At 52.7% G+C, this 26656-nt stretch overlaps 10 protein-coding genes across 10 annotated transcripts; 5 read left to right on the top strand and 5 right to left on the bottom strand.

The window, feature by feature from the left end:
• Positions 1-1371: 1371 nt before the first annotated feature.
• HER10_EVM0005613 (uncharacterized protein) lies at positions 1372-3881 on the bottom strand. Its single transcript, XM_035475221.1, has 6 exons — positions 3270-3881; positions 3170-3214; positions 2957-3111; positions 2651-2873; positions 1849-2593; positions 1372-1790 (listed from the first exon to the last, which is right to left on the bottom strand). The coding sequence occupies exons 1-6, from the start codon at positions 3393-3395 to the stop codon at positions 1603-1605; spliced, it is 1482 nt and encodes a 493-aa protein (XP_035328008.1). The 5' UTR covers positions 3396-3881; the 3' UTR covers positions 1372-1602.
• Positions 3882-4569: 688 nt separating this feature from the next.
• Positions 4570-5709, top strand: HER10_EVM0009756 (uncharacterized protein; the record flags this gene model as incomplete). The annotated part of the gene is made up of 1 exon (XM_035479232.1): positions 4570-5709. One exon carries the CDS (start codon positions 4570-4572, stop codon positions 5707-5709), a length of 1140 nt encoding a protein of 379 aa, XP_035328375.1.
• Positions 5710-6132: 423 nt separating this feature from the next.
• Positions 6133-7267, bottom strand: HER10_EVM0012135 (6-phosphogluconate dehydrogenase; the record flags this gene model as incomplete). Its single annotated transcript, XM_035481536.1, has 3 exons — positions 6999-7267; positions 6772-6928; positions 6133-6716 (listed from the first exon to the last, which is right to left on the bottom strand). Exons 1-3 carry the CDS (start codon positions 7209-7211, stop codon positions 6133-6135), a joined length of 954 nt encoding a protein of 317 aa, XP_035328579.1. The 5' UTR covers positions 7212-7267.
• A 501-nt stretch (positions 7268-7768) lies between these two features.
• Positions 7769-8672, top strand: HER10_EVM0009240 (elongation factor 1-gamma; the record flags this gene model as incomplete). Its single annotated transcript, XM_035478732.1, has 4 exons — positions 7769-7845; positions 7914-8074; positions 8134-8432; positions 8538-8672. 4 exons carry the CDS (start codon positions 7769-7771, stop codon positions 8670-8672), a joined length of 672 nt encoding a protein of 223 aa, XP_035328334.1.
• Positions 8673-9069: 397 nt separating this feature from the next.
• On the top strand, positions 9070-11786 carry HER10_EVM0010529 (elongation factor 1-gamma; the record flags this gene model as incomplete). The annotated part of the gene is made up of 8 exons (XM_035479986.1): positions 9070-9246; positions 9314-9341; positions 9397-9460; positions 9558-9773; positions 9826-10039; positions 10093-11098; positions 11151-11224; positions 11286-11786. The coding sequence occupies exons 1-8, from the start codon at positions 9184-9186 to the stop codon at positions 11784-11786; spliced, it is 2166 nt and encodes a 721-aa protein (XP_035328440.1). The 5' UTR covers positions 9070-9183.
• A 510-nt stretch (positions 11787-12296) lies between these two features.
• On the bottom strand, positions 12297-13775 carry HER10_EVM0012995 (uncharacterized protein; the record flags this gene model as incomplete). The annotated part of the gene is made up of 9 exons (XM_035482369.1): positions 12297-12377; positions 12420-12646; positions 12705-12759; positions 12793-12880; positions 12939-13030; positions 13064-13199; positions 13260-13377; positions 13434-13646; positions 13715-13775. The coding sequence occupies 9 exons, from the start codon at positions 13773-13775 to the stop codon at positions 12297-12299; spliced, it is 1071 nt and encodes a 356-aa protein (XP_035328659.1).
• Positions 13776-14446: 671 nt separating this feature from the next.
• On the bottom strand, positions 14447-16003 carry HER10_EVM0002347 (uncharacterized protein; the record flags this gene model as incomplete). The annotated part of the gene is made up of 3 exons (XM_035472062.1): positions 14447-14870; positions 14928-15513; positions 15757-16003. 3 exons carry the CDS (start codon positions 16001-16003, stop codon positions 14447-14449), a joined length of 1257 nt encoding a protein of 418 aa, XP_035327676.1.
• Positions 16004-17239: 1236 nt separating this feature from the next.
• On the top strand, positions 17240-18423 carry HER10_EVM0007925 (phytanoyl-CoA hydroxylase; the record flags this gene model as incomplete). The annotated part of the gene is made up of 3 exons (XM_035477465.1): positions 17240-17506; positions 17558-18334; positions 18385-18423. 3 exons carry the CDS (start codon positions 17240-17242, stop codon positions 18421-18423), a joined length of 1083 nt encoding a protein of 360 aa, XP_035328221.1.
• An 864-nt stretch (positions 18424-19287) lies between these two features.
• HER10_EVM0001934 (uncharacterized protein) lies at positions 19288-21313 on the top strand (the record flags this gene model as incomplete). Its single annotated transcript, XM_035471666.1, has 7 exons — positions 19288-19380; positions 19441-19517; positions 19578-19802; positions 19867-20133; positions 20184-20676; positions 20742-21102; positions 21159-21313. The coding sequence occupies 7 exons, from the start codon at positions 19288-19290 to the stop codon at positions 21311-21313; spliced, it is 1671 nt and encodes a 556-aa protein (XP_035327646.1).
• Positions 21159-23018, bottom strand: HER10_EVM0002651 (uncharacterized protein). Its single transcript, XM_035482902.1, has one exon. The coding sequence runs from the start codon at positions 22078-22080 to the stop codon at positions 21400-21402; it is 681 nt and encodes a 226-aa protein (XP_035327714.1). The 5' UTR covers positions 22081-23018; the 3' UTR covers positions 21159-21399.
• Positions 23019-26656: the final 3638 nt, after the last annotated feature.

The following is a 26656-nucleotide window of genomic DNA, read 5'->3' as shown; positions in this document are numbered from 1 at the left end:
GGAATGGGATTTTGCCATGAAGGCGAATTTCACATGAGCCACATGCGTCAACGCAAAACGCTCCCGGCCCATTGCCCCAAGACAAGGCCCCAAACGCCACCACCTGTTCATGCCGAAGCTGATACGGATGCGGTTTGCGCTTGGGGTCTTGGTGGTCTTGACGGATTCGCGCGATTGTAGGCGCATTTGCAAACCGCCGTCTTGTCTTGGGCCGCTGACCCGCACGTGGCTCCGTCACGTATCCTTGCTGTATTACCAGGAATCTACCGTTGTTCTGATGCAGGTTGCTGCCAGCATGACTTTCTGCATGTCAAACAGCCAAATAACAATTAGACGATTCAGCAAATATTCTTGCACAATATCGGAGCACCTGCCAATTTCATCTTCCTTGCAAAGCCTTGCCATATTGAAGCAATCAGTTTTTGGCTGTAAAGACATAGAGATAGCGTGCAAAGACTGCAATAATTCTAGATAGGATAGGTCATTCTAGGATCGTGGGTATGTGTTCTGGAGACATTTTGTATTTGACAAAATGACGCAAATTGGCCCAATGTCTGCTATTGTTTATATGAGATAAACATGACTCTAGTACGATAGTTTACCCATAGTACTCTACCTTGTACTCAACTAGTATGGACGTAATGTAAATAAAGCTTTCCCGACAAAGCGGATACGCAGCATCCGCACTTACCGTTGGGAAAACATTATAGTCGGTATATGAACCATATAGTAATTCTGATAGATGTCACAACCGGTCTTGGCCACAACCATTTTGTTCCATAGATCGCAGCCGAGTTCTGCTCAGCGGAATCTTTCCGTCGTTACAACTGACGCCACAATGCTTGGTATTTGATGATACCCCTGATGCTACGATTCTCGAGTCCTAAATTCCCAGCCTCGTTCATGCAGCTTCCCGTGCCGAGGAACTCTAGTTTGGTCCATTGAACACTATGGCCAATCATCGAGTTCTCAAGGGTACCGATAGCCACCACTCAAAGTCGAGATGTCGGGAAGTCAGGTTCGCCTAGCCAGCCAGAGCCCCAGAGCGTGATTGTTCCGCTAGGGCAGCTCTGTGCGACACGAAGCGGGTTGTTACTTGAATGCATGGATCAACTTCCTCAGAGAGGCCTTTCGCGTGCTACGTCGCCTTCTGTCTTGCCTCTCCCGGATGCATGTGATCTCTTAGTCCGACTTTCGGGCAGTTTGATCTAGGCTGCACGATGCTGAGAGAAAAGGATATACCTAGACCCGGATCGTATAGTGCATGAAGAAATCACCATAGCGTACTCACAGTTGATATCAATACAACGAAATCAAACGAATGCACAAACGAGTGTCATATTCCTACAAATTTCATTCCATCAAAAAATTCCACAAGCATCAAATCCAAAATTGTAGCCACAGCCCCCAACCGGCGGCTGGTTCTCGGTGTGGCACAGGGTATCATGAAGCCCCCCAACTGACAGACTCCAGGACGCCGCGCTTCCGAGTAGCTAATTAGACAGAAAATCAAAAAAACAGGGGGGTTAAGAAGGGAAAATGGGGTGAGCAGTCCCATCCGCCCCGTCACATTCCCAGCACTGAGGCCACAGATTACCTCAATCAAGCCGATTCATCATCGCCCTTGGTGGCATTGGCGATTTTGATCTGCTCCACGTCCTCTGCCTGGCCCTCGAGGACCTGCATGGCTCGCTTCTCGCGGTTGTGCAAGACCATGATGCCCATCACCAAGCCGGCCTGGAGGATGTTGTTGGCCATGACCCAGAACCAACCGAACTTGAATCTGGGGGCTATTTCTTCTGTCAGCAGTGGTCCTATCAATGACTCAATGGGAAACGATTTTCTTACCTAGAGGGGTAGGGAATGTCACAATGTTCAAGCCTGCGAGAAGAGCCTGGCCGACTGCGTTCATGGAGGCGACGACGACAGCACGCTCTTCAGCAGATCGGAACGTGACCTCGGAAGCCCAGGACATGAATAGCGGGTTGAGCGCACCGCCGAGTCCGGCAACATAAAAGGCAAAGAACTTGAGTCCCTCGGGGATATTCCACACGGCCATGCAGATCGAACCGACAGTCATCCAGCCGCAGATCCAGATGGAAGGCAGCCAGCGCTTACCCGTCGCATCAGCCCAGTAGCATCCAACCAACGCCGCCACAATGGAAATGGCAGACTGTCCGGTGGGAAGGTTGTTAATCTGGCTGATGGAGTAACGATCGTTGTTCGCCTTGAGATACAGATTGAAAGGCTGTCCGTTGGTGATCATGGCCTGGTTGAAGACAAAGTACAAGCCGACAAAGGCGTACCAGTGCCAGCCCTTGAAGACATCGGTGATGGCCTTGCGGTCGAACTTGACCTTGGGGGCCTCGGATCCGCCCTCGGAGACGCGGCGGCGAGCAAGGGCGATTTGGTCGGATGTCAGGAGCCACGAGGGGTTCTTGGAATCGGGTCGAGCGGGGAATACGACGGCGCCGAGGATGGCGACGGGGAGGGTGATGCAGCCGCAGACGATGAAGAGCCAGCGCCATCCCTCGAGGCCATTGACGCCGTTGAGGTTGGTGTAGCAGGCGGTCTGGAAGTAGCCGGCAAACATCTGATGGTATCGTGTTAGTCTTGCAGTGTTGGAAGTCTGAAACAGAGGTGCACTCACAGTTCCTAGAGGACCCGCAACGTAGAACAAACTCAGCCGGCGTGAGATCTCGGTGCTCTTGTACCAACATCCGATACAGTAGATGACGCCAGGATAGGCCACACACTCGAACACACCACTGAAGAATCGGATGATATAAACATGCTTGATATCTTTGACGAAAGCCGTGAGAAGAGTCAGGATGCCCCAGAGGATCTCGAACGCCGGGATAAGAATGTTGGGCCTGTGCAGGTGTCCGTGTTAGTCTTTGTGCTCAATTTCGAACGTATAGATTCTAAAATGTTTTTCTAGGACCATTAGACTTACCGAACACGAGTGAGAATGATGTTGGAGGGGATCATGGCAGCGCAGTATCCTGCTTGGAAAACACCAGTGGTGTATTGCAAGTCATTGCCTTGCATGCCAACATCCTCTTTCATTCCACTGACGTAGGCATTTTGGAAGGCTTGGAGGTCGAGAAACTATTGACAAAGTCAGTCAACATTACACGGCTCTATCAAAGTCGCAACTTTGACCCACCTTTGTGAAGAAAGTGAGGCAACCAAAAGTCAAGATCATGAAATCCTAGCACTTGTTAGAAGCTGCGTGGTCGCTCCGGATTCAGACCCAGTAGACCTACAAGCTTGCGCAACAACACCTTCTCTTCCTTGGAGGTATTACGCTCGTACCAGCGCCACTTGTCCAGCCAACTGGCATTGGTAACTGGCTCCTCACGGACGCTTGTAGCTACGGTGTCGCCCGCCATGGTGTAGTTCGTCGGTCTCCGAGGCAATTCGCACGAAAGAAACTCAGGCTCAGCAACACGTAAACCGTACAACCAACCGAAATTGGTCACTGAAAGTGTTGTGCAGCTTTGTCGAGGTGGAGCTGACGAACCGAACGGCGTCAGAGGGCAACGGGGAATTGATGAGAGGCGGAGCAGATGAGTAGGGGGCTGCTGCAGTCGGAACAAGCAGAGGCGGACGAGGAGTAGTGGCGTGATCGCGTATTATACTCAATGCATCCGTCTATCTCTCTCCTCATGCTCCTCACGAAGGGCACGTCTCGGCTATTCACAACCGGATTTGGGAGTTGTTGGTTGACGTTGAGAGGCGTGGCGCCCTTCATTGCCCCCCGGGCGTAGGGACGTGGTGTTGCAACGCGCGCCAGAGATAGGCATCACCGGACAACCCAAGCGAGTCGTGAAAGTATGTCCCAAGGAGTTGACAGGGCATGCTCCACCTTCGTCCACACAAGGGGGATGGTTGCAGAGAGACTAGAGAGAGACTAATTACCATGTCAAGTAATCAAGCTGGGAGATAAGGAGGGGGATAAGCGTTGGTGTGGTGCAAGGATCAGACGAAGCTAAATGGTGGAGCTCCTCATAGTTGTTAAGCCATGCGGCCATGCCCGTATCTTTCAAGTCTGAATCCCTTCAGACGCCCTGACTATTCCGCTCGCCTCCACCTCTCCTGTGATCCACAGCATTCGCGGGGTACGGCATACGACGGCCGGAGATCTCGCCGCGGCCCCTGCTGCGTCGGGTGTCATGATGTTGGGGGTGTTGCTAACACGAACGAGGCGATTTGTCTCGAGTCAATTCGGCTCTTGCTGAGTGGTCTCGTTAGGGTGGGTGTTAGTGTGGAGCATTGTCCTCAGCTGTCATAAACACCACACCAGTCCACGTCCGAAGGCCGAAGTGCATCAGCACCACTCTGATAGAGAAACTGGAGGAAGATGTTTTGGAAGGAGGAGCTGGAGCCAAGACTTGGATATAGCTGTCGAAAGATGATCATCATGTTGAACAGACAAAACCACCGAGTCAGTAGAATGAAGAAAAACGTCCTTGCTTCTCTGAAATTTTGGCTGCGAGATGTCGCATTGTGATAATTGAATTAAATAATACACACCATTCATATCCAAGCACACCACTTCGAGATATGACAGCAGAGTTCGATTGTAATATTCCAAGCTTCACTCAGTGCTCCCCGACCAAAGAAGACCTCGATTATGTTGACCTTGTCAACCTCGATCTCTCAAAGTTTGACGACATCAACCACCGCCATCAACTAGCTGCGAGTCTCTTGAAAGGAGTCACCCGCCACGGCTTCCTAACTATCACCAACCATGGCATTCCGGAAAGCCTCTACTACTCCCAAGTCGATCTAGCCCATGCCCTGCTTACCCTTCTACCAGAGGAGAAGTGGCCCTTCGAAACGACACCCGAACAAGAAAAGAAGGGACTAAACATTGGGTTTAAGCCTTTGGGAAGCCAGAAACATAAGCAAGGTTTTCACAAGACCCTGGATCATTACGACTTCCCGGCAACTACAAATTCCCGTCACGATGAGCACCCTATACTTCTGCAGTCGCACCTTACTCACGTCAAGGAGCTGATAAGTTACCTTCGTCATGATCTGCTGCCCAAAGTTTTGGCACTCGTAGCGATAGTACTCGAGGTGCCAGAAGAACAACTTCTCTCCACACACGCCTCCAGCACACAACCATGCTCAGAGTACCTACGATATCTTCTGTATCATCCACGCCCTGCAGAAAGTGGGACGCAATACCGAGACTTATGGCTGGGAGGTCACACTGATCTGGGCTCCTTCACATTCCTCTTTTCTCAACCAGTCTCGTCATTGCAGATACGGCTACCATCCGGTGATTGGAAGTGGGTGCGCTACGTCCCTGGGGCCCTCATCGTTAATGTCGGTGAGGCCTTGGAGCTTCTGACAGGTGGACTCTTCCGAGCCACCGTACATAGAGTTATCAAGCCGCCGTCAGATCAGGAAAGAGCGAAAAGACTGGGCATCATCTACTTTGCCAGGCCGAGGGACGACCAACAACTTTACCCCCTCGACAGCCCCCTGCTTCGAAGGCTGGGAATTCTTGAGCCCCTAGACGAGAAGACTTTCACAATGTCACAATATTTACATGCAAGGAAGCATGGATATAAGAGATTAGACTTTGACCATGCGCGGTCAAGGTTGGAGAGACTGGGGGCTGAGGCTGATGGAGATTTGCCGCATGGAGAGCATGCACTGCCGCCCCTTCATGGTCTAGAGGTTACAACCTGAATAAGAAGACTTTCTGTTGTACGAAACTTACTTTATTCGCTACATGAGATTTTTTCCATGACCGAGAAAGTGAGGCTAATCGACACCATCCTCGGGCCCCATCAACCCCCTCCACAATGATCCACCACTACCCTAGTCGCTTCATGAACCCGCACCCAGCTCCAGCATCCCAATCCACTTGAAGCATCACCAGCTTCGACCGCGTCGATGGTTTAGTGGTAAAATTCTCCGTTGCCATCAAGCAGCGTCGGGGAGCCGGGGGTTCGATTCCCCCTCGACGCAGTTCTTTTGCTGTGTGGCGCTTGTATCGCTCAATTTTTGCATGGGAAGAAGTTGGCAGTCAATTTCTGGTATGAAGCAGCGGACAGGACCACTATTTCATATCTCGAGTTGTCTTGGTATCATTGGGGCGTGTAATTGCATCTACTTCTTTGCATCTCTTTCTTTGCAGGCGTCAGAGTAAAAGTCGAGACCAGCCTCCAGACGCACCGCACCATACATAGAACTGCTATCCAACGGCCTCACTGCTTCAAACTCTCTAGCCTTTTCCATATGCCTCAGTGCAGCCTCACTAGTTTCCAGCTTTGTCCCCGCATCCTTGGCACACGTGAGTGCATGCCTCAAATCTTTCATCGCCAGCGCCACATCGAACCCAGCCTTGCCATCAGGCGGCGGTGCGTAGGAGCCACTGGTAATGCGCTTGCTATAGCTCTCGAGAACGGGGCCGAACATGTCCGAGATCATGTTCTCCAGTACCGGTGAGCCGAGGCCGGTCTTCTCGGCAAAGACGTGGGCTTCGGAGAGGACCTCCATGAAGGAGACGACTACGATGTTTCCGGCAATCTTGAGCAAGCTTGACTTGGTGACGTCTGTGCCCATGGGGATGACGGAGCGGCCCATGACGCCGTTGAGGTATAGGGAGATAGCTGAGGTCGCGGATTCGGGTCCGGCCGTGACGAAGATGAGTTTGCCGGCGGCGGCCATTGCTGAGGCTCCGAAGACGGGGGCTATCCAGCGTTAGATTAAAATATTCGTCTGAACAACGACCGTAAGTGAACTTACCAGCAACAAAATGGCCCCCGGCCTCGATGATTTGTTTGGAAACGGCGGCGGAAGTATCGGGGTGGACGGTTGAGCAGTCGACGTAGATCTTGTTCCTGATATCTCCAGACTTGATGATCTCATTCGTAGTCTCTTGGAGAACGGCATCGTTGCTCACCTTGATGGAAACGTCAGAACAACTCACCGTATAGCCGTATGGGGTGTTTTTGGGGAAAGATTTCACTTACACAAGAGAAGATAATCTCAGACTTCTTGGCCACCTCCGAAACAGTCTCTGCAGGAACGGCGCCCAACTCCTTGAGGGAATCGCCGCGTGATAATGTCCGGTTGGTGTAGATCAAGTTCGGTGCTCCAGATGAAGAGAGAAACTTTTGCAGGTTAGTGGACATGCCGATGCCCATTGAGCCAAGCCCAACCCATCCCACTTGTCTTTGCGCCATTACGAAGGGTTGAGTGATTGCTGCAAGTCGCGCGATGCTCTCCGACTCTGTGTGAAACCGGAAATATCCTCGCAAACACCTCGCGCGACTCTTCGTGGCCATTGCAGACGGTTTGTGTTGATAAACACTTGGACAATTCGCCGATAGCGGCGGCCGAGGCCCGAAGCACCGGACGACACGTCCGAAGTGACAGGCCGGCTGGGGTCCCGGTCCCTGCAGATCTCGTAGACGGCTTTTTGTGGGTGCGATGACCTAGCACCATGCTACCCCAAGGTGTGCTCCACGTGGAGAAGGGGTCTTTCGTTTTGAGCTCCACGTCGTGATGGCTGTGATAGACGCAGATATCGTGGAGTTGAGAACGCGGTATGAGTCGCAGCTTGCGTGATAAACAATGGAGATGGACTCGGTCAACTTGCCGCGTTAGCAAGCTGTTGGGTTTATTAACCAGACGCCGAGCTGGAATTTGCTTGTTCAACACTGTTGCTGTCGTCATTCCCAACTCTGTCTCGCATCATTATTCTTGCGTCACGAATAGTGCAAAAGCTCAATCTTGCAACATGTCTTTCGGAAAGCTTTACTGGTATCCCAAGGCGCCTCGCGCCACGCAATGTCTCTACATCGCAGAGTACAACAAGTGAGTTCTTTGCGCAATACTGACCTGACTTACTTTTGCGCGGATGCTAACCATGGAGTCACTGCTAGGCTCGATATCGAGTTCGTCGAGGCATGGCCGATCAAGGTGGACGCTAGCAAGGGCGGCGTTGGCGAAGATTACCTCTCAAAGTTCCCTCCAGGCAAGGTGCCAGCCCTTGAGCGCCCCAACGGCTTCACATTATTCGAGTGCATTCCTGTTTCCATCTACCGTGAGCATACGATACTGCCCTGGTGCTTTTGGTGGGTACTAGCTGACAGTGTGTGCCAGTCGCGAAGCAGGACCCCAAGACCAAGCTGCTCGGCTCCACCCTCGAGGAGGAGGCCACGATCCTGAAGTGGGCCTCATTTGCAAACAGCGAGCTTCTGCCCCCCATCATGGCGTGGATTAACCCGGTTATCGGCAAGGCATCTTCATCACCAGAGATTCTTGCGGCGGCCGAGAAGAACAGCGAGGGCATGGTCAGCGTGGTGGAGAAGGCGTTGACGGGCAAGAAGTTCCTCGTTGGCGACGAGCTCACGATAGCCGATCTGTTCATGATTGCTGCTATTGCTAGAGGATACCAGTTTGTAAGTGGCCCTCCCTCGGCTCACATAGGAGAGCTCCCCGGAAAACCACAGTCCTAGATCCGATCTCGGAGAGTGTCACTGCGAATGCTAACAACGAGTTCGCAGGTTTTTGCCAAGGAGTGGACGGAAAAACACCCCGCCATCCACGCGTGGTACTGGCGCATCAAGAGCGATGACATCTGGAAGAAGATTGATGGCGAGCCGTACGTGCTGGACGTGCCCGGAGGCAAGCCGATCTGAAGGTGGGCAAAACGACGCAGACATGACAAACTGTAGCGAGTCAGTCTCAGCAATCAATGCGATATCCGAGGGGCAGCGAGGGGCAGAGGAAGATAGAGAGACGCGTCTGAAGGGGGCCCGGAGCTGATGAAGCGGGGAGTTCTCCGCTTCCGAGAAATAGCGGGGCCGGTTATCGATGCCCGAATCGCCAATTGAGGTGATCTGATTGGCTGCATGGGGGCCGGATAGAAGCGATTTTACCTTAGCTAATCAGATTGTCCACATGAGTGAGGTGCCTTATCTGTCACGTGGGTGGACAAGCTTAGCCCAATTGAGAAATCTGTATCTTATCTGCTTATCCGTCGCCGCCGGCGTCCACTCGGTACGTACCTCCGAGGGGTCCTCGTCCACTTTCATTCCGTGAAGTTCCCCTCGGTGCCGTCCTCCTCCCCCAGACTTTGGCAAGAATCCATGCCGATGTCCACGTTCGCATTCTTCAACAAACAAGCACGATATTCTCTTCTTTTCTATAATGGATGAAAGTCTTCCTCGTCCTTTCAAGTGCGCCACATGCAAGAAGGGGTTTACCCGTCAGGTATGCAAATCCTCTGGCATCGTGCTCTGCTGTTAGTCGTCACTAACACGACAGCTCCATCGTATAGGAGAACCTCAAGCGCCATGTAAATACACGTGAGCCAGCCCATCTTTGTCGAAGGTTTAGCATGAAAAGCTGACATCCGTCAAGATCACAGAGGAAGGAATGCGCCATGTTTCCCATGCAATCAGTGCAGCGCACGATTCGCGCGAAGGTACGGCCCAGCCATCGCGATCCCGCTCAGATTCATCACCCAGCGTGTCCGGTACTTTGGTAGTATTCCAGATCAATTTTGCTGACAACAATGACAGCGATCTCAGGAAACGACACGTAGAGAATTGCCATGTCTCCTCCCAAGCTTCACCACCAAAGACCGCTCCTCCTCCAGCCATTAATACACCACATATCGATTCACCCAGCACGACAGCTTGGATGGACGTCTTATTGACACACCCGCCACCAGCTCAGACTGAAGTAGAAGAGCCAATGCAGCAGCATAACCAGATCTATGAGCCTCCATCTTCAGCGTAAGTTTGTGGGCACCTGAAGCTTCGCCTGGCACTAACACTATGCCGACAGAATATCCAGCGAGATTCGATGCGTTGAGGCTTTCTTTGATGGATTCCACCGAAACTTTCCCATTCTACACGAGGGATCATTCCATATCGTATCGACACAAGTCCCTCTGTTGAACGTAATCACTGCTATTGGAAGCCTCTACTGCGAGTCTCCGTTCGACGAGGCTGCTCGGAAGGCCGTGTTCGACTCTACTCTATCTGCACTACAACAATATGTCAGTATCCTAGACTGTTCTTACCCTCTGAACTGGGCTGACACAATGCACAGGTTGAGCAGAACCGATCACGATACCAAGAAATATGGGTTCTTCAAACCTTTCTCCTCCTTGAATTCCTCGGTATCTACGGCGGCAACGACACGAATTTCCTCAAAGCTCAGCGCATCCACCGGGACCTAATTGACGCGATACGGCTTCTCCAGATGTCCCAAGACAGCTCCCTTGAGTCTCTATCCACCAACTCTGGCGAAGACAGTGGATATGGCGAGGAGGGCGATGAAGACGATATCAACGAACCAGTCAGCGCCGAAGCGCTTAGTGAGCAATGGCAGGACTTCATCAAAAAAGAGTCAAAGAAACGATGTGTCTACATGCTCTACCTTCTCGATTCGCAACTCGCCATCCTCTGCAACCTCAGACCCATGCTCTCCTCGCTCGAGATCAAGTACGACCTGCCCTGCTGCGAGGACATCTGGCTCGCCCGCTCCGACAGGGATTGGTACGAGCGCCGCCGCCAAAGATTCAAGTCCTTTGATGAGCCCGACGACAATGCCTATTCCCACGAGACGCCCCCCTCGCAAGGCTTCTTCTACGAAGCTTCGCAGACGCTTCTGCACTCAGGACGCGGGGACGACAAGGACAATGGTGGAGGGAAACGGCAGCCCAAGAAACTCAGGCTTCTCTGGGCTTCGCCTTTTGCCGCCGTCATCCTTGTCACCCAGCTCCAGATGATGGCCCGCGAGCTCACGCACGCTAGTTGTCTGCTTGAACGGCCCAAGGCACAGCGCCGAGCGCTATCCATCTTGACGGACAAGCAGCACGCGCAAATATCGCAGGCCCTGAAAGGTATCGCGGAATTGGTACCGCGTAACCAGAAGCCCGTGTTCAGCTTCTTTGACTTTGGGCGCATGGACGTCCTTCCAGACGGTTCGGATCAGACGCCGCTGTGGCACACGTTCTGGATACTCTGGTACTACACCTCCATCACTCTATCACACCCGGACTCGCTATTGGTGAGCGGCGTTGTCGAGTCTAATCTTCCTCTGGCTATAGCTAGTAAGTGTCACTTCTGCTGTCATTCCCATGATGTGTAACTAACTTTGGGTAGCTGCTGGTCACCTTGCAACACCACGCTCCAAGGACAAGCGAGACATTTACGAAGACAGGGATGTTTTCAGAATAGTAGGAAAGACCGTACCCATTCTTCCTCCTGCGCTTTTACTGACGATGCTTCCCCTCGCAGCTCAACGATCTCGAAATGGCCCTCGATCTATTAAACCCGATTAAGTCGACCGCACCGCCTTCTCTCGAAAACCCCTTCATCACACTGCTCGGCTTCAAGATCTGCCTCGTAGGCTGGCGCCTCGTACGTCTCACAATGCCTGCGGCTCAGCGCAGTAGTGTGAGCGGTATGAGTGGGCCTGGAGGGATGGGTATGGGACTGGGCATGGGAATGGGGAACAATGCCAACAGCCGCTCCAACCCCAGTCGCTTTGTTCTGGATGCCATCATGGCCTGTGTCGGGAATGCTGGAGACGATGACGTCGAAAATGCGGCGGCTACGCTGGCCATGTTGGATGATAGGCCTGTTGACCTTGCACGGAGTGAGGTGCGGTTCCTGGAATGGATCGTTGCCAACTTTAACAAGCGTACGACTTGGCCGGTTGGGAAGTGGGTGTCTACGGTTATGGAGGAGAGCCTGTCCAAAGCGAAGGAGGCGTATGCAGCGCCGCTTAGTGAATGAGATAATGACTTTGATGCCGTCGACGCTTAATGTAGCAGAAACCGAAAGAATCTCGGCTCCGACCTGTTTTGCTTGTTCATTTTCTATCCTCGGCATCGAGTAAGTTATTGAGTGATGACTTTAACTTCACATACCATCTGACCTGACTAAAGCAGGCGTACCTTTTCCGTGGGAGTATCAGACTGCGTTAGTTTTAGCGCAGAGAGGCTCATTGACAGTCATACGAGGAGTTGTGCTTACTTCCACTCATCTATTGAGGTTTGGATCACGTTCAACTGGCCACTGTGCTTAGAGAAGTAGCCTGACCGTGGAAATTCCACACTTCAAGTTACAGCCCACGATCCGCGTACCCCCGCGCAACATCATTTGAGAACTTTATCACGCCAAACACCAGAGTTTAACAGAAGACTTTGTTTTAACTCAGCGCGATGATATGCGCCAACCCAGGTACAAATGAAACTCGAGACAGTATACATCCCATCCCCTCACAACAACGCCCTACATTCCCCTTCAAGCAGTGCCAGTCTTGACAGTAGGCAAGCTATACTGCAGACGCGGCACATTATCAAACTTTCCGAGCGACTTGTGGCCCTCGGGGTCGGTGTACTCGCCATCAAAGGGGTCCTGGTGAACACCCTCCTCACGCGGGCGGTCAATGTCAAAGTCGTAGCGCTTCCACCCGTGCTTTCTCGCGTCGAGGTAGTCCGCCATGCAGAAAACGCGCTCGTCGATGGGCTTGTCGGTGCCCATGCGCTGAAGGAGGGGCGAGTCCTCAATGGGGACGAGCTCGCGCTCGTCGGCGGGGCGGGAGAAGTAGATTACGCCGATGCGGCGGAGGTGGCGCTGGTCCATGGGCGGCTCTGTTTTGCTTGTGTTAGCTTTGGAATATTGCATAATGTGTTTGTGGAGTGGGCTTACGGATGACTCTGTGGATCGTAGCCTTGAAGAGGCCGCCGGTGAGGCGCTCGAGGGCCTCGCCAAAGTTGACAACGATTCCGTGCGGAACGTGACGGACGTGACGGTATCTGCCAGTCTCGTGGCAAAGAACTTGCAGTGCTGCGACGGGTTGGGAGAAAAGGAATGTCCAAGTGCCCCTAGACATGGTATTAGGGATGTTTCCCATCAGATGGGTTGGTAATGGGCACAGCTTACCAATCGGTGTGTCCAGCAAGGAAGATATCACGGTATTTTTCACTCTCCTCCTTTGACCGAGGTTCGCACATCATATATCTTAGGTATTCCGTCTTGGATCCACCAGGGGCGTGTGTGGAAAGGACCTTCTCCTCGGGAACTTCAAGAACCATGGAGACAAGCTTGAGCAGCTTGACCAAGATGTTGGTTCGAATGTAGCTCATGACCTCGTACGTCTCATCCATAAACGGACGGATGATCTCGGGGTGGGGGCGGTCCTTGCTGGTGACGGGTCAGCACATGTACACAGTCTAGCTTCTCGACGTGCAGGATATCACTTACGGATCATGGACAAGCATGTTGTAGTGGTCCAGGGCCTTGGGGAAGCCACCCTTGTGACCAAGGGGTCCTGCAGGCTTGTATCCGGCATACAGTCCACGAGCATCCTCTTCAGGAGTTACTATAATCGAGATTAGCATGGTTCTTTGGCGACGGTGGTGGTGGAGGAGTGTGTACCTTCGTAGGGGGCCTTCTCTTCAGGCTTGAGCGTCATGGCCGCATTAGCGATGCGCATTTGGCGCTCATAGGTCTCATTAGAGATGCCGTGGTTTGTTAGGTAAAGGAAGCCATAGCCGGTAGCGGCCTCGTAGAGGTCTTTGGCGAGCTGTTGACGGCCCTCGGGGGTATCGAATTTTGAAAGATCAATGTTGACAAGGTCAACGTAGTCGACTATGCCGGTGCAGGTCAGCTCATACTCTTACATGTCTCAGTGGAATGGAGAAGTCGCCGCAACTCACGGTCCTCTTGCGTCGGAGGGGGCGGGCTGTACGGCGGGAGTTGGTTGATGTCGGCGACCATGTTGGGCAACGATAAGAGGGTATCAAGATTATGCAAAGTGTTGGGTGAAATGAGATCGATTAAATGCTGTTGGATCTTGATGCTTTTGTCTGCTGGATGTTGTTCTTGTTGGAGTGTACTTGGACTAAACTCAGTTGAACTTGAGGATATTATATGAACCCAACTCTTGCCTCTGTCTGGTAGAACAAGCAAACATTGGCAAAGATGTTGACAGTAAGATACGTTCTGAACGAGCTGGGAGGACGTGGAACGATGCTCCGCGGGACGCCCTCCACAGACACCACCCGCCATGTCCTCAAACTTGATGCTCAACCAGACGTGGAGCTTGTGGCGGCATTAACAATCCTAGGTGACGGGTCACGTCAACCAAGACAAAATCAAGAGGAGCTGCCCCAGAGATTGTCGATCACTTGCAGTAGCTCCGTCCGCATCGCTCGCGGTTTACGAGGCAGTGGAGGAAGTGGACGTGGAGCTCCTCCCACGTAGCGCGGGGAAGAGGAGCTCCACGCAGGGATTCAACGTGGCGTCGGAATAGTGCTGCATCACACGACTCAGTCAAGAGAGGCAACTGGTAAACTGTCATGCAACATATTCATTGCCTCGGATGGATTTCGTGGCCCGGGATTTGTCGTTGACTTCCTGGAGTAGACTCAAGGTAACATAAGGAACTCTCAGTATATCGACTGATCCCATGGAAATGCGGCGGGCATGGAGAACAGCCCTTCGACCGACTCAATCCAGTCCAATGGCTGGAGACCAATCTCGTCAAAGGATGGCAGATGACCTGTGTCATCGTGGTTCTCATCATTACCATCGACTTGATTGAAGTCATTCAGATTACCAACCTCATCGGATTGCACTCTTTCCTCAGAGCCCCGGCTTCTGGTTGTATCTCCTCTCGCTCCTCCTTTATGGAACCATAAGCCATTTAGCAGTTTTGCGTACTTGGATGCAATGTGATCGGTATCTGTCGCTGCAATTTCTAGGACGCCTATAAATCGCCGCACCAGGCTGGCAGTCTGGGCGTGCTTCCCAGACGAGATCGCGCCGGCGGCATGGGCTTTGTAGAGAAACACGGCTGAGTGGATCTCATATCTGATATCACAAGTTAATTTCGACCTTGGAGCTGGAGGCTGGCGATTCCGCACTCACAGGTAAAACCGAGCTGGCATATATCGCAGGTGTCTCTCGGGACCAATGTCTTCAATTGCAATCCTTAGCAGTGCCTCTGCAGCATCAACAGCCTCGTAAACCATTCGTGCATCCGGGCTTGCCATGGCAGAGTGGGGGAAACACGAGACTCTCGCCACGTCCGTTCCAGACAACGACGCTCTGTACAGGACAGCTTGGAAAGCAAAGGCGTTCACGTAGAGACGTAGATACTTTTCCATCATTCTTAAGCAGCACTTGAGGTGGGAGGGAGCCGTCAATGGAGTCCATACCAAATCCCACGCAACGATAGCGCGACTGGCATCATCAATGTACTTGGTGTAGTCCCCACGGACCATGAGTTCAGCAGTTCTTTGCTTGGAAGCAAATAGGATGTCGTGGGCGTTGCCGAAGAGAGTAGTGAGCTCAACCTGCGCTTGAAGCAGGGACGCAAAATCGTCTCCGGATGCATATTGAGGCTGAAGGGAGGGGAAGTCCTCCGCGGTAAACCGAGCTGACAACGCAGGGCCACGGGACCAGAAAGCCTGGCCCATGCGGATAGATATCTGCCGGTCGGATAGGTAGGTAACTGAACCAAAGCTTGTAAGCAGAGCGTGTCTGGACTCGCGAGGTGAGTACTTACACGTCCAGGCAAGACGCCTTCTAAGCATCGCAGGGTCAGCCTCTTTGTCTGCCCGAAAGGAGCTCTCTTCCAATCGTAGCAGATACGCAAGTCGAACGCCCAAGCCGACTATGGACCAAGCAGCCCCTTCGCCTCCATCATCATTCTGTCCGAGGGTGAGGGGTGTCCACTCTCCCAGCAGTAACAGACCCTCAACGCAGCCGACGCTTCGGATCGTGGACATTCCTAGCACAACATCGAGTATCAGGTGTCGCATATGGGCCCATATTGATTGGTGTAGCTCTGCCAAATCTGATCGATCCCGCGAAGCCACTACGAGGGCCGCCGTGAGAAGAAATGACTCGTGTTTTATCGTCTCGTGAAGGTATTGCGGGAGGAGTACGTTGGCTGGCACTATCGGGAAGTAGGGATGGTAATTGATTGCATAGCTATGCATGTCAGCGATGTTCGTTCGAGACAAGCAAGTTCAACTCACTGTTGTAGAAGATGGTGGAGAAGAGGAGCATCCAAAGCGCCATTCTTGACGGGTGGGTACTCCCCAATGTCTCGCTCGATAGTTGCTGGATTTACCGGAGAGCCGAATGGCAACAACGGATCTTGACGAGTCTGTTGAACTGGTGAGAGTATCGAGCCTAGAGCTGAAGATGGGTTGCCGGGAGTCGAGTCGGCGGGGTTGTCCAAGGGAGGCCCGTCACCATCTTCGTCCTCGGCTGCTCGGGCGAGTATGAGTAGCGCATCCGAGGGGTTCTGAAGGGATCGATGCAATGGCTCTTCCCGGACTCTCGGAGTTTCTGCCACGGACTCTGGAGCAGCGAAGGATGTCGTTGGTGTTGTTGAGATTGCCGGATGAACATCGCTGTCTCGTCGTTGTCTTTTGCTGCCCCGGTACTGTGAGAAGTCACCCCCGCGCCGAGAGCCAGCGAGAGAACATTCGGCTCCCTCACGGACGCATTTCGCGCATGGCGGCTTCCCGCTCTCTCCAATACTATTCCTTGTTTCTTATTAGCCCAAGGGAAGTGAAGAATGAGAACAATGTCGGGCTTAGACAAGGTTCTAGGGAACGACGCCCTCTCGGGATGGCTCAAGCGGAACGCGTTGAAACTGCTGCAAGGAAAGTGACCCACAAGTCGCACCGCGTCTTCCGAGCGCGGCATCTCACACATGCTCGGTATTGTCTGACTCCGGTAGCTTTCGTCATGGCTTAGGTCCCGTCCGGGGAAGAGACGGGGTGGCAGATGTGAGATCCTGGGGTTGCTCGTACGAGGACTGCGGGGGCTCAGAGACGGTTTTAGACGGCCGATGACCGGCTATAGACGACTATGGATGGCGGGGTCACAAAGTGGCCCGCGGGGTACGGCAATAGACGGCGACGGTCCTATACCACCACCATTTCAATGTCACTCTTAGTTACTTGCAGACGCGTGAGGGGTCGACGGGAATAGCCAGAGTCAGAACTGAAGATGAGTGGCAATCATGAGCCGGTGCTCCGATTGGGCTGCCGACGAGTTGTCTATTATAAAGAACAGTATGGATCCAAGTCGAGGCGTCCTCCGACCCTTGTTCGACTTGGTTGTTCTGTAATCTGCCTAGTAGGAAAGATCTTGGAAGCTTCCACGACGACAACTCTTACAATCTACGAATCCCTTACATTCACTCATTCTCTGCTATCATTATGGCTCCCGGGATCCTTCAGTCCGAATCTCCAACATTGGCCCTAGCGACCCTGCCTCGGGAGGCGCTGAAGCCAAACAAGAATGCATCCGCCAACTCTACACAAGATATCTACGGCAACTATTATCCTGCCAATCCAGAGACCCTCAGTCTGGAGTCCAACTTTGGCCCTATGGACCCCACGACCATCGGCTATCTTCAACCGACCACTGCTGACACCCCCATTGAGACTATGCGAGAGCGCTTTGAACGTGATGGGTACCTTTTTGTGAGTTATGACGGTGCTGATAGCCAGGTTAGTCTTGCTAACAACGATCAGATCAAGAATCTTCTTCCCCACGAACCCGTCCTCGAATGTCGCCGAGCCTACTTCGACCACATGAGCCCAAGCGGCCTCCTTCAACCGGGCAGTGAGCCAGTCAACGGCACGTTCTCCGGAAAAGACACTCGCAAATACCTTCCCCCAGGAAACCTCCGTCGCTTGTTCGGGTTGAAAGATGACGCCGAGAGCGACAAGTACGCCGAGCTCATGGTCACTGCGCATGAAGCCGACTTTTACGTCAACTTCTGCAAGTTCCCAGAGCTCCGCGAGTTCGTCAGTCGCTTCACCGACTGGCCATCCCCGCACATGCTCCAGCGAACGATGCTTCGCGCCTTCGTCCCCAACAGTGAGCTTACGCCCGTACATTTTGATCAAATGTACCTCCGAGCTGGACCGCCGACAAGCTTGACTGCGTGGGTTCCCATTGGTCCCGTGTCGCTCGAGGGAGGCGGCTTGATGTACCTCCAAGGTTCGACAGACATTGGCATGAAGACTGAAGACGACTTTGCTGCGCATTCCCATAATCTTACCGACGAGGAGAGGGTGAGCGCCTTCAATAAGAACATGAATGACGGCGGCTTTCTGAGCAGAGACACTGTGTCCTATGGGAAGAAGACGAAGAGGAAATGGCTGATTGCCGAGTATGAAACTGGAGATGTCATCTTCCACAACCCTTACATGGTGCATGCAAGCTGCAAGAACAAGGACCCCGACTCGAGGATCCGTCTGGCTACGGATCTGCGATTTGTTGATCCCGAGAAACCTTATGATAGGGTGAGCTTTCTGAACCCCCCGTAATCGCGACCGCGACTAACACGCCACAGCGCTGGATGAAGGTATATAAGCCACTTGATGGATTGTAAACTTTGGGTTTGGAGGAGGAGAGCAGTGTAGAAGCTCACAAAACGTAAATCACCTTTCGGGTATCGCTGTCTAGCATAATAATTTGACATCAACCATGCCATCTTATGCTCTTAAATCCTTTGCGGACACATGTCGACGCATCTCCCACTGTGGGGGAACTCAAGTCGCAAAGCGCGTGTTCAATCAATTGTACTCTTCTAGGCAACACACATTCTCAACAAAGTCGCCATCGTAGTGATTTCTCGGACTGCGATCGAAGGCCTTGTGGACGGCACAACCTAGTATCTGTGTTACTACTTGATCCTCTGCTACATTTGCCATCGCCAGCGTGCCGCAGCCCTGGGGCCAAGTTTCCCAAGCAGCTCACTTAGTCCTACACCATTACAGGCTCCGCGTAGGAGAACGCCAAGCGAGGTCTTCCAAGTTGTCCCCGCGTGGCACGCCACGTCCATCTACAGCCGACGCTAAGTGTCTCGGTCATCAACTAGACTCTGACTCGCTGTAGGCGCCAACACCCGACGTGTCTCTGGAGCTTTCAGGACGTGACCCCCTGTCTCCCTGTAGACCCTTCCCCAGTACCCCGGATTTGGGGTTGCGGGGTGAAGGGCTGGGGTAACTGATGGGTGCAGCAGGGAGCGCTGCTTCGGATTTTGCCCCGAGGTCCATGCCAGTGACCTCCGTCTATTGCCGTGGACGTCGAGTGGGAGTGTTGACATGACAGGATGCGAATACGCAGTACGAAGAGTCTCAAAGTACTTATTCAGGCCATCCGAACATGATTCTACGCAGTCAATGAGGAGAAACATACAGCAGCCGGGCTTTAGAACTGGTAACTGCATCTTTGGACCGGAAGCACAATCACGATGGGCTTCTTGCAGAAGATCGTTCGTAACGAAGCGACGAGGAACGATCCTCCCGAGATATACAATGCCCGAGTCATTCTCATCAGCTTAGTGGTAAGTTGCCTCTACTCAACGGCCGAAAGATGGCACGGCACTCACAGAGATCACCCGTAGGCTTGCGGCGGTGCCCTCCTATTCGGTATGGACATGGGCATTATCGGAGGTGTCTTGACCATGGACACATTCAAGAAGTAAACTACTGGCGATTCCCACAGCACTCAATTCCTCCTTGCTAATGTCGCTTCTCTCAGGCAATATGGCCTCGAGAATCAGCCCAAGACCGTTCTAGCAAACCTCGAGTCCAACATCGTTTCCGTTATCCAAGCCGGAGCATTTGCGGGTGCCTTGTTTTCGACATGGCTCGCCAACAGAGTTGGTCGACGATTCTCTCTCATCATCGCTTCGATACTCGTCTTCATCGGTGTGGCCCTTCAAGCCGCCGCTAGTGGTCATATCGAAGCCATGTACGTGGGCAGGTAGGCAGACGATTAACAACTCGATACAAAAGTCTCGGCGCCGGCGAGCTAACTCATCTGATAGACTTGTTGCCGGAATCGCCATTGGAATTGCATCATCTGTAAACCCGCTTTACGTCTCCGAGAACGCACCGCGAGGTATCAGAGGTCTGCTCACTGGGTTGTACCAGCTCAGCATTGTGACTGGGCTGACGGTCAGTCCATCCTTGCCTACGATGCGAATGCAGCTAGACCTCAATGCTAATGTGAAGGTCGATCAGCTTGCATTCTGGATCAACTATGGCTCGCTCCTCCACATCAAAGGCCATACACAATACATCATTCCACTCTCGTAAGCACCACATCTTGACATGAACATTCACATCCTCTGACAACCCCCAGACTCCAAGCATTCCCGGCCGTCATTCTCTTCATCGGCATGCTTCTCGCCAACGAATCTCCCCGCTTTCTCGCCCAGCGATCTCCCGACAAAGCCCTGGCGGTTCTCGCAAAGCTCCGAAATCTACCGGCCGATCATCCATACATCCAACAAGAAATGGAGGGCATCTCCCGTCAACTTGAGGAAGAGAGGGCCCTCTCCCTCAACGCCAACCACTTCACGCTCCTGAAAGAGGCCTTCACTGTCAAGTCCTACCGCAGACGCAGCATGTTGTGCATCACTCTTATGATGTGGAGCAACCTCACTGGTACCAATGCAATGACATACTACTCAAGTCGAATCTTCGCCAGTGTTGGGTTGACGGGATCTTCGACCGGTCTCTTTGCGACTGGCGTGTATGGTATTGTCAAGATGATTGCCTGTACCGTCTTCATTGTATTCGTCACAGACTCACTCGGCCGAAGGAAGAGTCTGCTTTGGACTGGAATCGTTCAGGTAAGCCAGAGCACCAGATACAAAAGCCAACACGAAGCAAGGTACTAACATGACACCTTTCGAAGGGCATCGCTCTCTTCTACGTTGGCTTTTACATCCGCTTCGACCCGCCCATCGCCGGCGAGCCCGTCACCGCTCCGGGCTACGTCGCTCTAGTGGCTATCTACATCTTTGCTGCCACGTACCAGTTCGGATGGGGCCCTGTCGTATGGACCTACAGCTCCGAGATCCCTCCGGCCCGTCTCCGCGCCGTGATGATGGGCATGGCGACAGCAAGCCAGTGGCTCTTCAACTTTGTCGTCGCCAAGGCCACACCAAGTATGTTTGCCACGCTTGGTGAGGGCGGGTTTGGGACGTACTTTGTTTACGGCACATTTTGCTTCATCATGGTGTTGTTTGCGTGGTTCTTCGTGCCCGAGACTGCCGGTGAGTTTGGTGATTTGGCTGAGTTAACTACTTTATCTCATACTAACATTCCATAGGCCTTGCGTTGGAGAAGATGGATGAGCTGTTCGAAAACGATTCGTTGAAAGACAAGCTCATCTGGAGAAAAAGACCCCAGCTGAGCTCCAGAGATAGTACGAGTGAGGAAAGGGTGATGGATAAGAAGGATGCTGAGCATGTTGAAGTTGTTTGACCCAATATCTGTCCACATTCGTAGGGCAGCTAACACATTGAAAGTTATTCTTTGTGACATTGAAATGTATCATCGAGATGAATCCTTCACTCGAAGACTGGCTTAAGCTCTTCCACTTCCAACACCTTCTGAATACCAGCCAACTTCTCCACCTTCTTCTGCAAGCGCTCAAAGTTGGGATACTCGCCCAAGTCGGTCATGTACACTGCCGACCGTCGGAAATAGTACATATACATGTCGACCACCGTCAAGTCGTCGCCTACAGCCCATTCACGCCCTTCCAGCCTGGACTCGATCCTTTCAAAGCACTCCAAGATATGTTCCCACCCCTTCTCCGCGACCGCCTTGCGAGCCTCCTCTCCATCAGTAAACCGGTACGGCCTCGCACACGCCGCGAGACTTGCGCCGAGGAACGTCCCGCTCAGCCAATTAGTCCACTCATTCACCTTTGCGCGGTTGAGGGCACTGGAGCCCAGGAACTTTTCGGTTTGCTCGGGCGGGGCGATGCACGCGATGTAGGTCAGGACGGCCGGGAGCTCCGTGATGACTTCCCCGCTGTCGAGGACGAGGGCCGGAACGTAGCCTGAGGGGTTTATTTTGCAGTAGTCCTCGTGCGTGAAGCTGCCGTCTGCGGCCTCGAATCGTTTGTCGGCATTGGGTCTCAATTTGACGGTCTTGAAGGGGATGTCGAGGTGGTAGAGGAGCGCGTGGGCTACGAGGGAGCATGAGCCGGGTCTGTAGTAGAGAGTGATTGTAGGGGATGACATGATGAAAGCTCAGTTGTCTGTTTGAATTGTGTGTTATTACTTGTAAGTAACGATATTTGCATGTCGATTGAAGTGTTACACTCACTCGTGCTATAAGGTGGTTTTACTTCATGTACTTGATCAAAGAGGAGGGGAGAATTGACGCCCTTGGAGCGACAGTCAGCGCGGGGTTGATGTAGATGGACAATCTCATGCTTACGTAGCTACACAAGCCGACGGAAATCCTTGCTGGGCTTAACATTAGGCTTCAATATGATTTGGCAATTCTTGAAAGAGTGATTCTTATCGTCAGGGGAAGTGTCCAAACCGGGCAGGACGGCAACAGAATGCGACAGTCAGATGGCTGCCTAGAGGAAGGGACTTTCGTGCTTGTTCGTTGATTGCGACGTGGAACATTTTGTCTTCCCTCTCCAAAGTGGCGACAATGAACAAATGAAGAGATCATCAATCCTCCTCACAAGTCGGGTCGCAGAATATAGGAAGAGACGCATTTTTGGTGATGGGGATAGCCTCAAAAAGCGCAAGTAAAGTCCTACAAGGTGCACAATCGCTGTGAGGGCTCATATGAATATCGGCCCAATTGAAGACAGCAACTAAAAAGGTCGGGGCTTGGTTAGAAAGACAGATTAGAGTACTCGCACGTTGATAGTAAGAGATCAGGATAAGTGACAAATCATGGATTTGCAAGTATGTTACTGGAGCTGCTCAAGACATGCTGACCGGATATTATGAGACACCACTCGATTTCAAGGTCAGGTTAGCTCACCGAGAGCGTCACCAGAAGTGTCGATATGCGATACCAATGATTGGGTATGGCGCGGTGACTACGCAGTCAAACCATAAAAGCGCATGAGTCCAGTAAGGATCTGGATTGGAGTATAGGCACTCACAACCGGTCACAGCTTACGTGTAGAGTCAAGATCAATCGTGGTTGAAGAGTGCAAAGTTCCAACACTTGTGAGAACCTCTCGCACGATCGTACTCTCGGCGCGATCATCCGAAAGATCACGTACGCCAACCACTAAGAGTGCTCGTAAATGGCGCTGTCGGGACAAAAAGATGCACGCAATCAGGCTTAAACCACCGTGTCGCCGAAGACGAGGAAACGTGGCTGGTCTTTTCGGGACTCTACGCCCACGATGCGTGTATAGAAGTGGTACAGCAACAGCCACTAGAGAGGCGGGATTGGCGCCATGTGCCTGGTCTGATGGCGGGGAGATTCTCCCGCTGTTCGGACCAAAAGAAGGCCTTATCTGTGGTAGTATGCAGTAGCAGTTGTATCGGGCGACGAGATCAGACGGCCCTGCATCGACTTTCGGGCAGAGTCGGTGGCATTGGGTACCGCAGACTCTAGAGTGCGGAAGAGGAGGGAAATGGCTCAGATGCTGTGCGATGCCGTTCAGCCTGATGTGATGGGTGCAGTGGTCACTGGTGAAGCTGCTTCGGAGAGCGTCGAATAGCGCAGCCATGAGCACCACGGCGTAATAGAGAGAGAGAGAGAGAGACAGTGGCCGAGGGGGACGAGGAACCAACCTCTCGGCGTAGCCTGGTGGAAGCTGGGTCTAGGCCCGACGAGGAGTGAAGATGGGATGAAGATATGGGGAGGACGAGATAGCAGGCCCATGGGGTTTGTGGATATGCTGGGCAGAGCGCGAAGAGCTTTGAGACCGGTCTGGGCGTCGTCGTCTGCGGGCCGTAACGCACTAGGAAGGGAAGCAAAAAGTGTTGCATGTCTGAATCCGTACAGACTTTTACCTCGTTTGGGGCTTCTTGGCTGAATTCTGGACGACGAGATGAGGGGGAGGGGCACTCGTCAGTTGCGTTCCAAAGCTTTGAAGCTCCAGCTGTCTGTGCCATGGCAAAGTTCCAACTCGATACATATCATGAAAGGCTGATAAGAGATCCTCCTAAGGTATTACTGGGTCTCGCAATTGGGAGCCCGATCCGATGGCATGGGGATGGACGTGCTCCTCTTCCACCTGTACCATCCGGGAATGGCCTATGCGGGTTCCTGTTCCTGGAGAGGGAACGGAGCGAGGCCGGCGGGCGATAGGTGATGCGGGCGAAGAGAGAATTGGCCGAGGGTGCATGATGGCATCTCCAGGCGCCGTAGTCTGCATTCTGCATTCTGCAGGCTGCAAGTGGTCATGGTTGCCCAACCGTTGTTGGTCTAGCGGTTCTGTTGGAGTGTACCTCGTCGTTGACTCTCATGCATGGAATGGAGAGAGTTGACCCGTCTCGAAGCACGTTTTTCGTCAAGCCATCCAGTCATTGCTCATCCATGAGCCAAGCCGTGGTCACTGTAAACCGGAGTTGCATATTGGGGAGGACGTTGAAAAAGGCGGTGGAACCCAGCGTGCTTGATGATGGCCCCGGAATGGGCAGAATTGAATCGCCATTCTCTACACAGTATTCACAGGTCCGAGCGGGTCTATTCCTCTGCAGCTCTTGGTTGAATTTAGGAGGTGAGTGGTTGCGTCCAGCCACGATCTCACTTGGTCTCTACGTCGTCCGACGTGGCCTGATAGAGATAGACCAGACCTTGTGGTCTGTCTTTGCCTTTTGAAACGCATCAGTCAGTCCAGTGCAAGTCGGAGTCGCATTGCAGCAGCCAGCTTGAGAAAAGCCAGTTGTTTCGTCGCTCAAGGCGTCCTAGTCCGCATTCCGCGCCGCTCACCGTCTTTTCGGAAACCAAAACAGAGCAGAGCAGGCGGTTAGAGTTATCAACCCCGAGGCCGGAACACGCGCGGGAAACGTTACGGTTACCGAAGTCTGTACACAAAGTACGCTTCAGCTTTGAGGCAACTCTATTGCAGAGTACAGAGTATCCGTAGAGAGCCTCACTCGAGTCACTGTTGTGGCACTGGTCAATGAGTCGGGGAATAGGGGCAGATAATTACCTCGAATTACGTCAGGTGGGTCACAGCTTTCCGCAGTTTACAAGTAGATTCCTCTGCATCTGCGCAATACTTGACCCGAATTTACGGCGGCTCTGTTATCGTGTTCTGATGGTGTCTGCGCCATCCGGGATGACCGCGGCGGCAACTCAACGTGGCTCTCCCAGCAGGGCGGGCACTATCAGACGGTGGCGGGGATGGCTTCAGTTGGGGATCAGCCGCGGGTTTAGTACCGCAGTAGGCTGGTAGAGAATAGGATAGTGTCCGGTCTGTCAGTCCAGCGGCCAGTTCCAGTGGGCTCAGCTCAGCTCACGCCACGAGATGATGAGATGCTTAGCTGTAGCCCGGCGTCCTTTTCTCGGCTCACAATGTGCTGTCTGGATGCTGCTAGTGCAAAGTCCAATCAACTGGTGAGGACCGAGAAGTTTGTGGGCTATGGACGGGGGGTGGGATCATTACTCAGTCCCGCTATGATGTTGTTTTGGGTCAATTATTGTATCTTTTTTGTTTGATTCTTTCCGGTCCCCTGAATGCTTTACGTACTTGGACCGTATCCCATTTCCCACTTAGATTTTTCCATGTTTCCATGTTTCTACACTGTAATTGTTGAAGACTTGTTGATAGGTCCGAACAATTGGATTTTGGAGAGATGCGATTTGGGTTGCATCACAAAGACATCATAGGGCACACAGACAACGGCAAGTAACGCGAGGTGTCAGAAAGCACGGAGCTTATAGCAGACAGAGACAGCGGCATCGACCAGGGCACATCCCACCATCCGTGATCCTACCGTTCAGAGCCTGTCAACCCGGCACCATATCGATTACCATATCCGTAGACTTAAGACAAGATAGACAGTACCGGTACTCTGAAGCTGGCCCTGAGGAACAGTATGGAGCACTCGATAGACCAGAGGTAATGACAGAACAGTTATTGGATCTTTTGCTTCTGACGGCCCCTTTTCAAAAGCATTGAGCCAATCCCGCCATAAATAATTCGTCCCATCCGAACCAGGCGAGTGGCCTGGCAGGGGGGGAGGGGAACTAGGTCCAGGTAACGGGCGAGTCGCGAGGAGGTATTCTCGGTGTATCCCGCCGCATGGAAGGGGTGTGGAGAGACTTATGACGCAGCCATTTCCACTTGGTTTGTTACATGTTCAAGACCTTGGTCAAGATGGTCCTGGTTCTGTCTGTCTCCACGCCCAATCCCGGAACGATTCTCTCCTCCCCCACCATGATCCATCTCTGATCTCTCTCCTTGGAGTCTCCTGGTCTGTTCTGCGCATAACGAACAAGTACCTACTTATCGAGTCCTGGTTTGGCAATGCTCTGGGCGCAGAGAGGAACAAGCTGGAAGACGCCAGAGCTTGACCACGGTATCCTCCCGAGTCCCAGCATCTGCCAGGATTATGCAGCACCAAAATAGACGGGGGATGCTACTGTGTACAATGGCGGTAGAGGCCGCAGTGACATGTGCTGCCCCTCGCTGTCGGTGTCTCTCTGTTTGGAACCGTTCAACACTTTGAGCATCTCGATTTGGGGTGCTCACCACTATTTTCAGCTCCGAGACACGGACAGTCGACTAGGCTACCACGTCAAATGCTTAACTCTTGTTGAACCGTCTCTCTGATTATCATGACTATCAATCTGATCTCACCATTCAGCACCTAATTGCAGAGA

This window comes from Colletotrichum scovillei (genome assembly GCF_011075155.1).
Source record: "Colletotrichum scovillei strain TJNH1 chromosome Unknown Contig00010, whole genome shotgun sequence".
NCBI lineage: Eukaryota > Fungi > Ascomycota > Sordariomycetes > Glomerellales > Glomerellaceae > Colletotrichum > Colletotrichum scovillei.
Note: the sequence above shows the minus strand (reverse complement) of the source record. Positions and strands in the feature narration are given on the sequence as shown.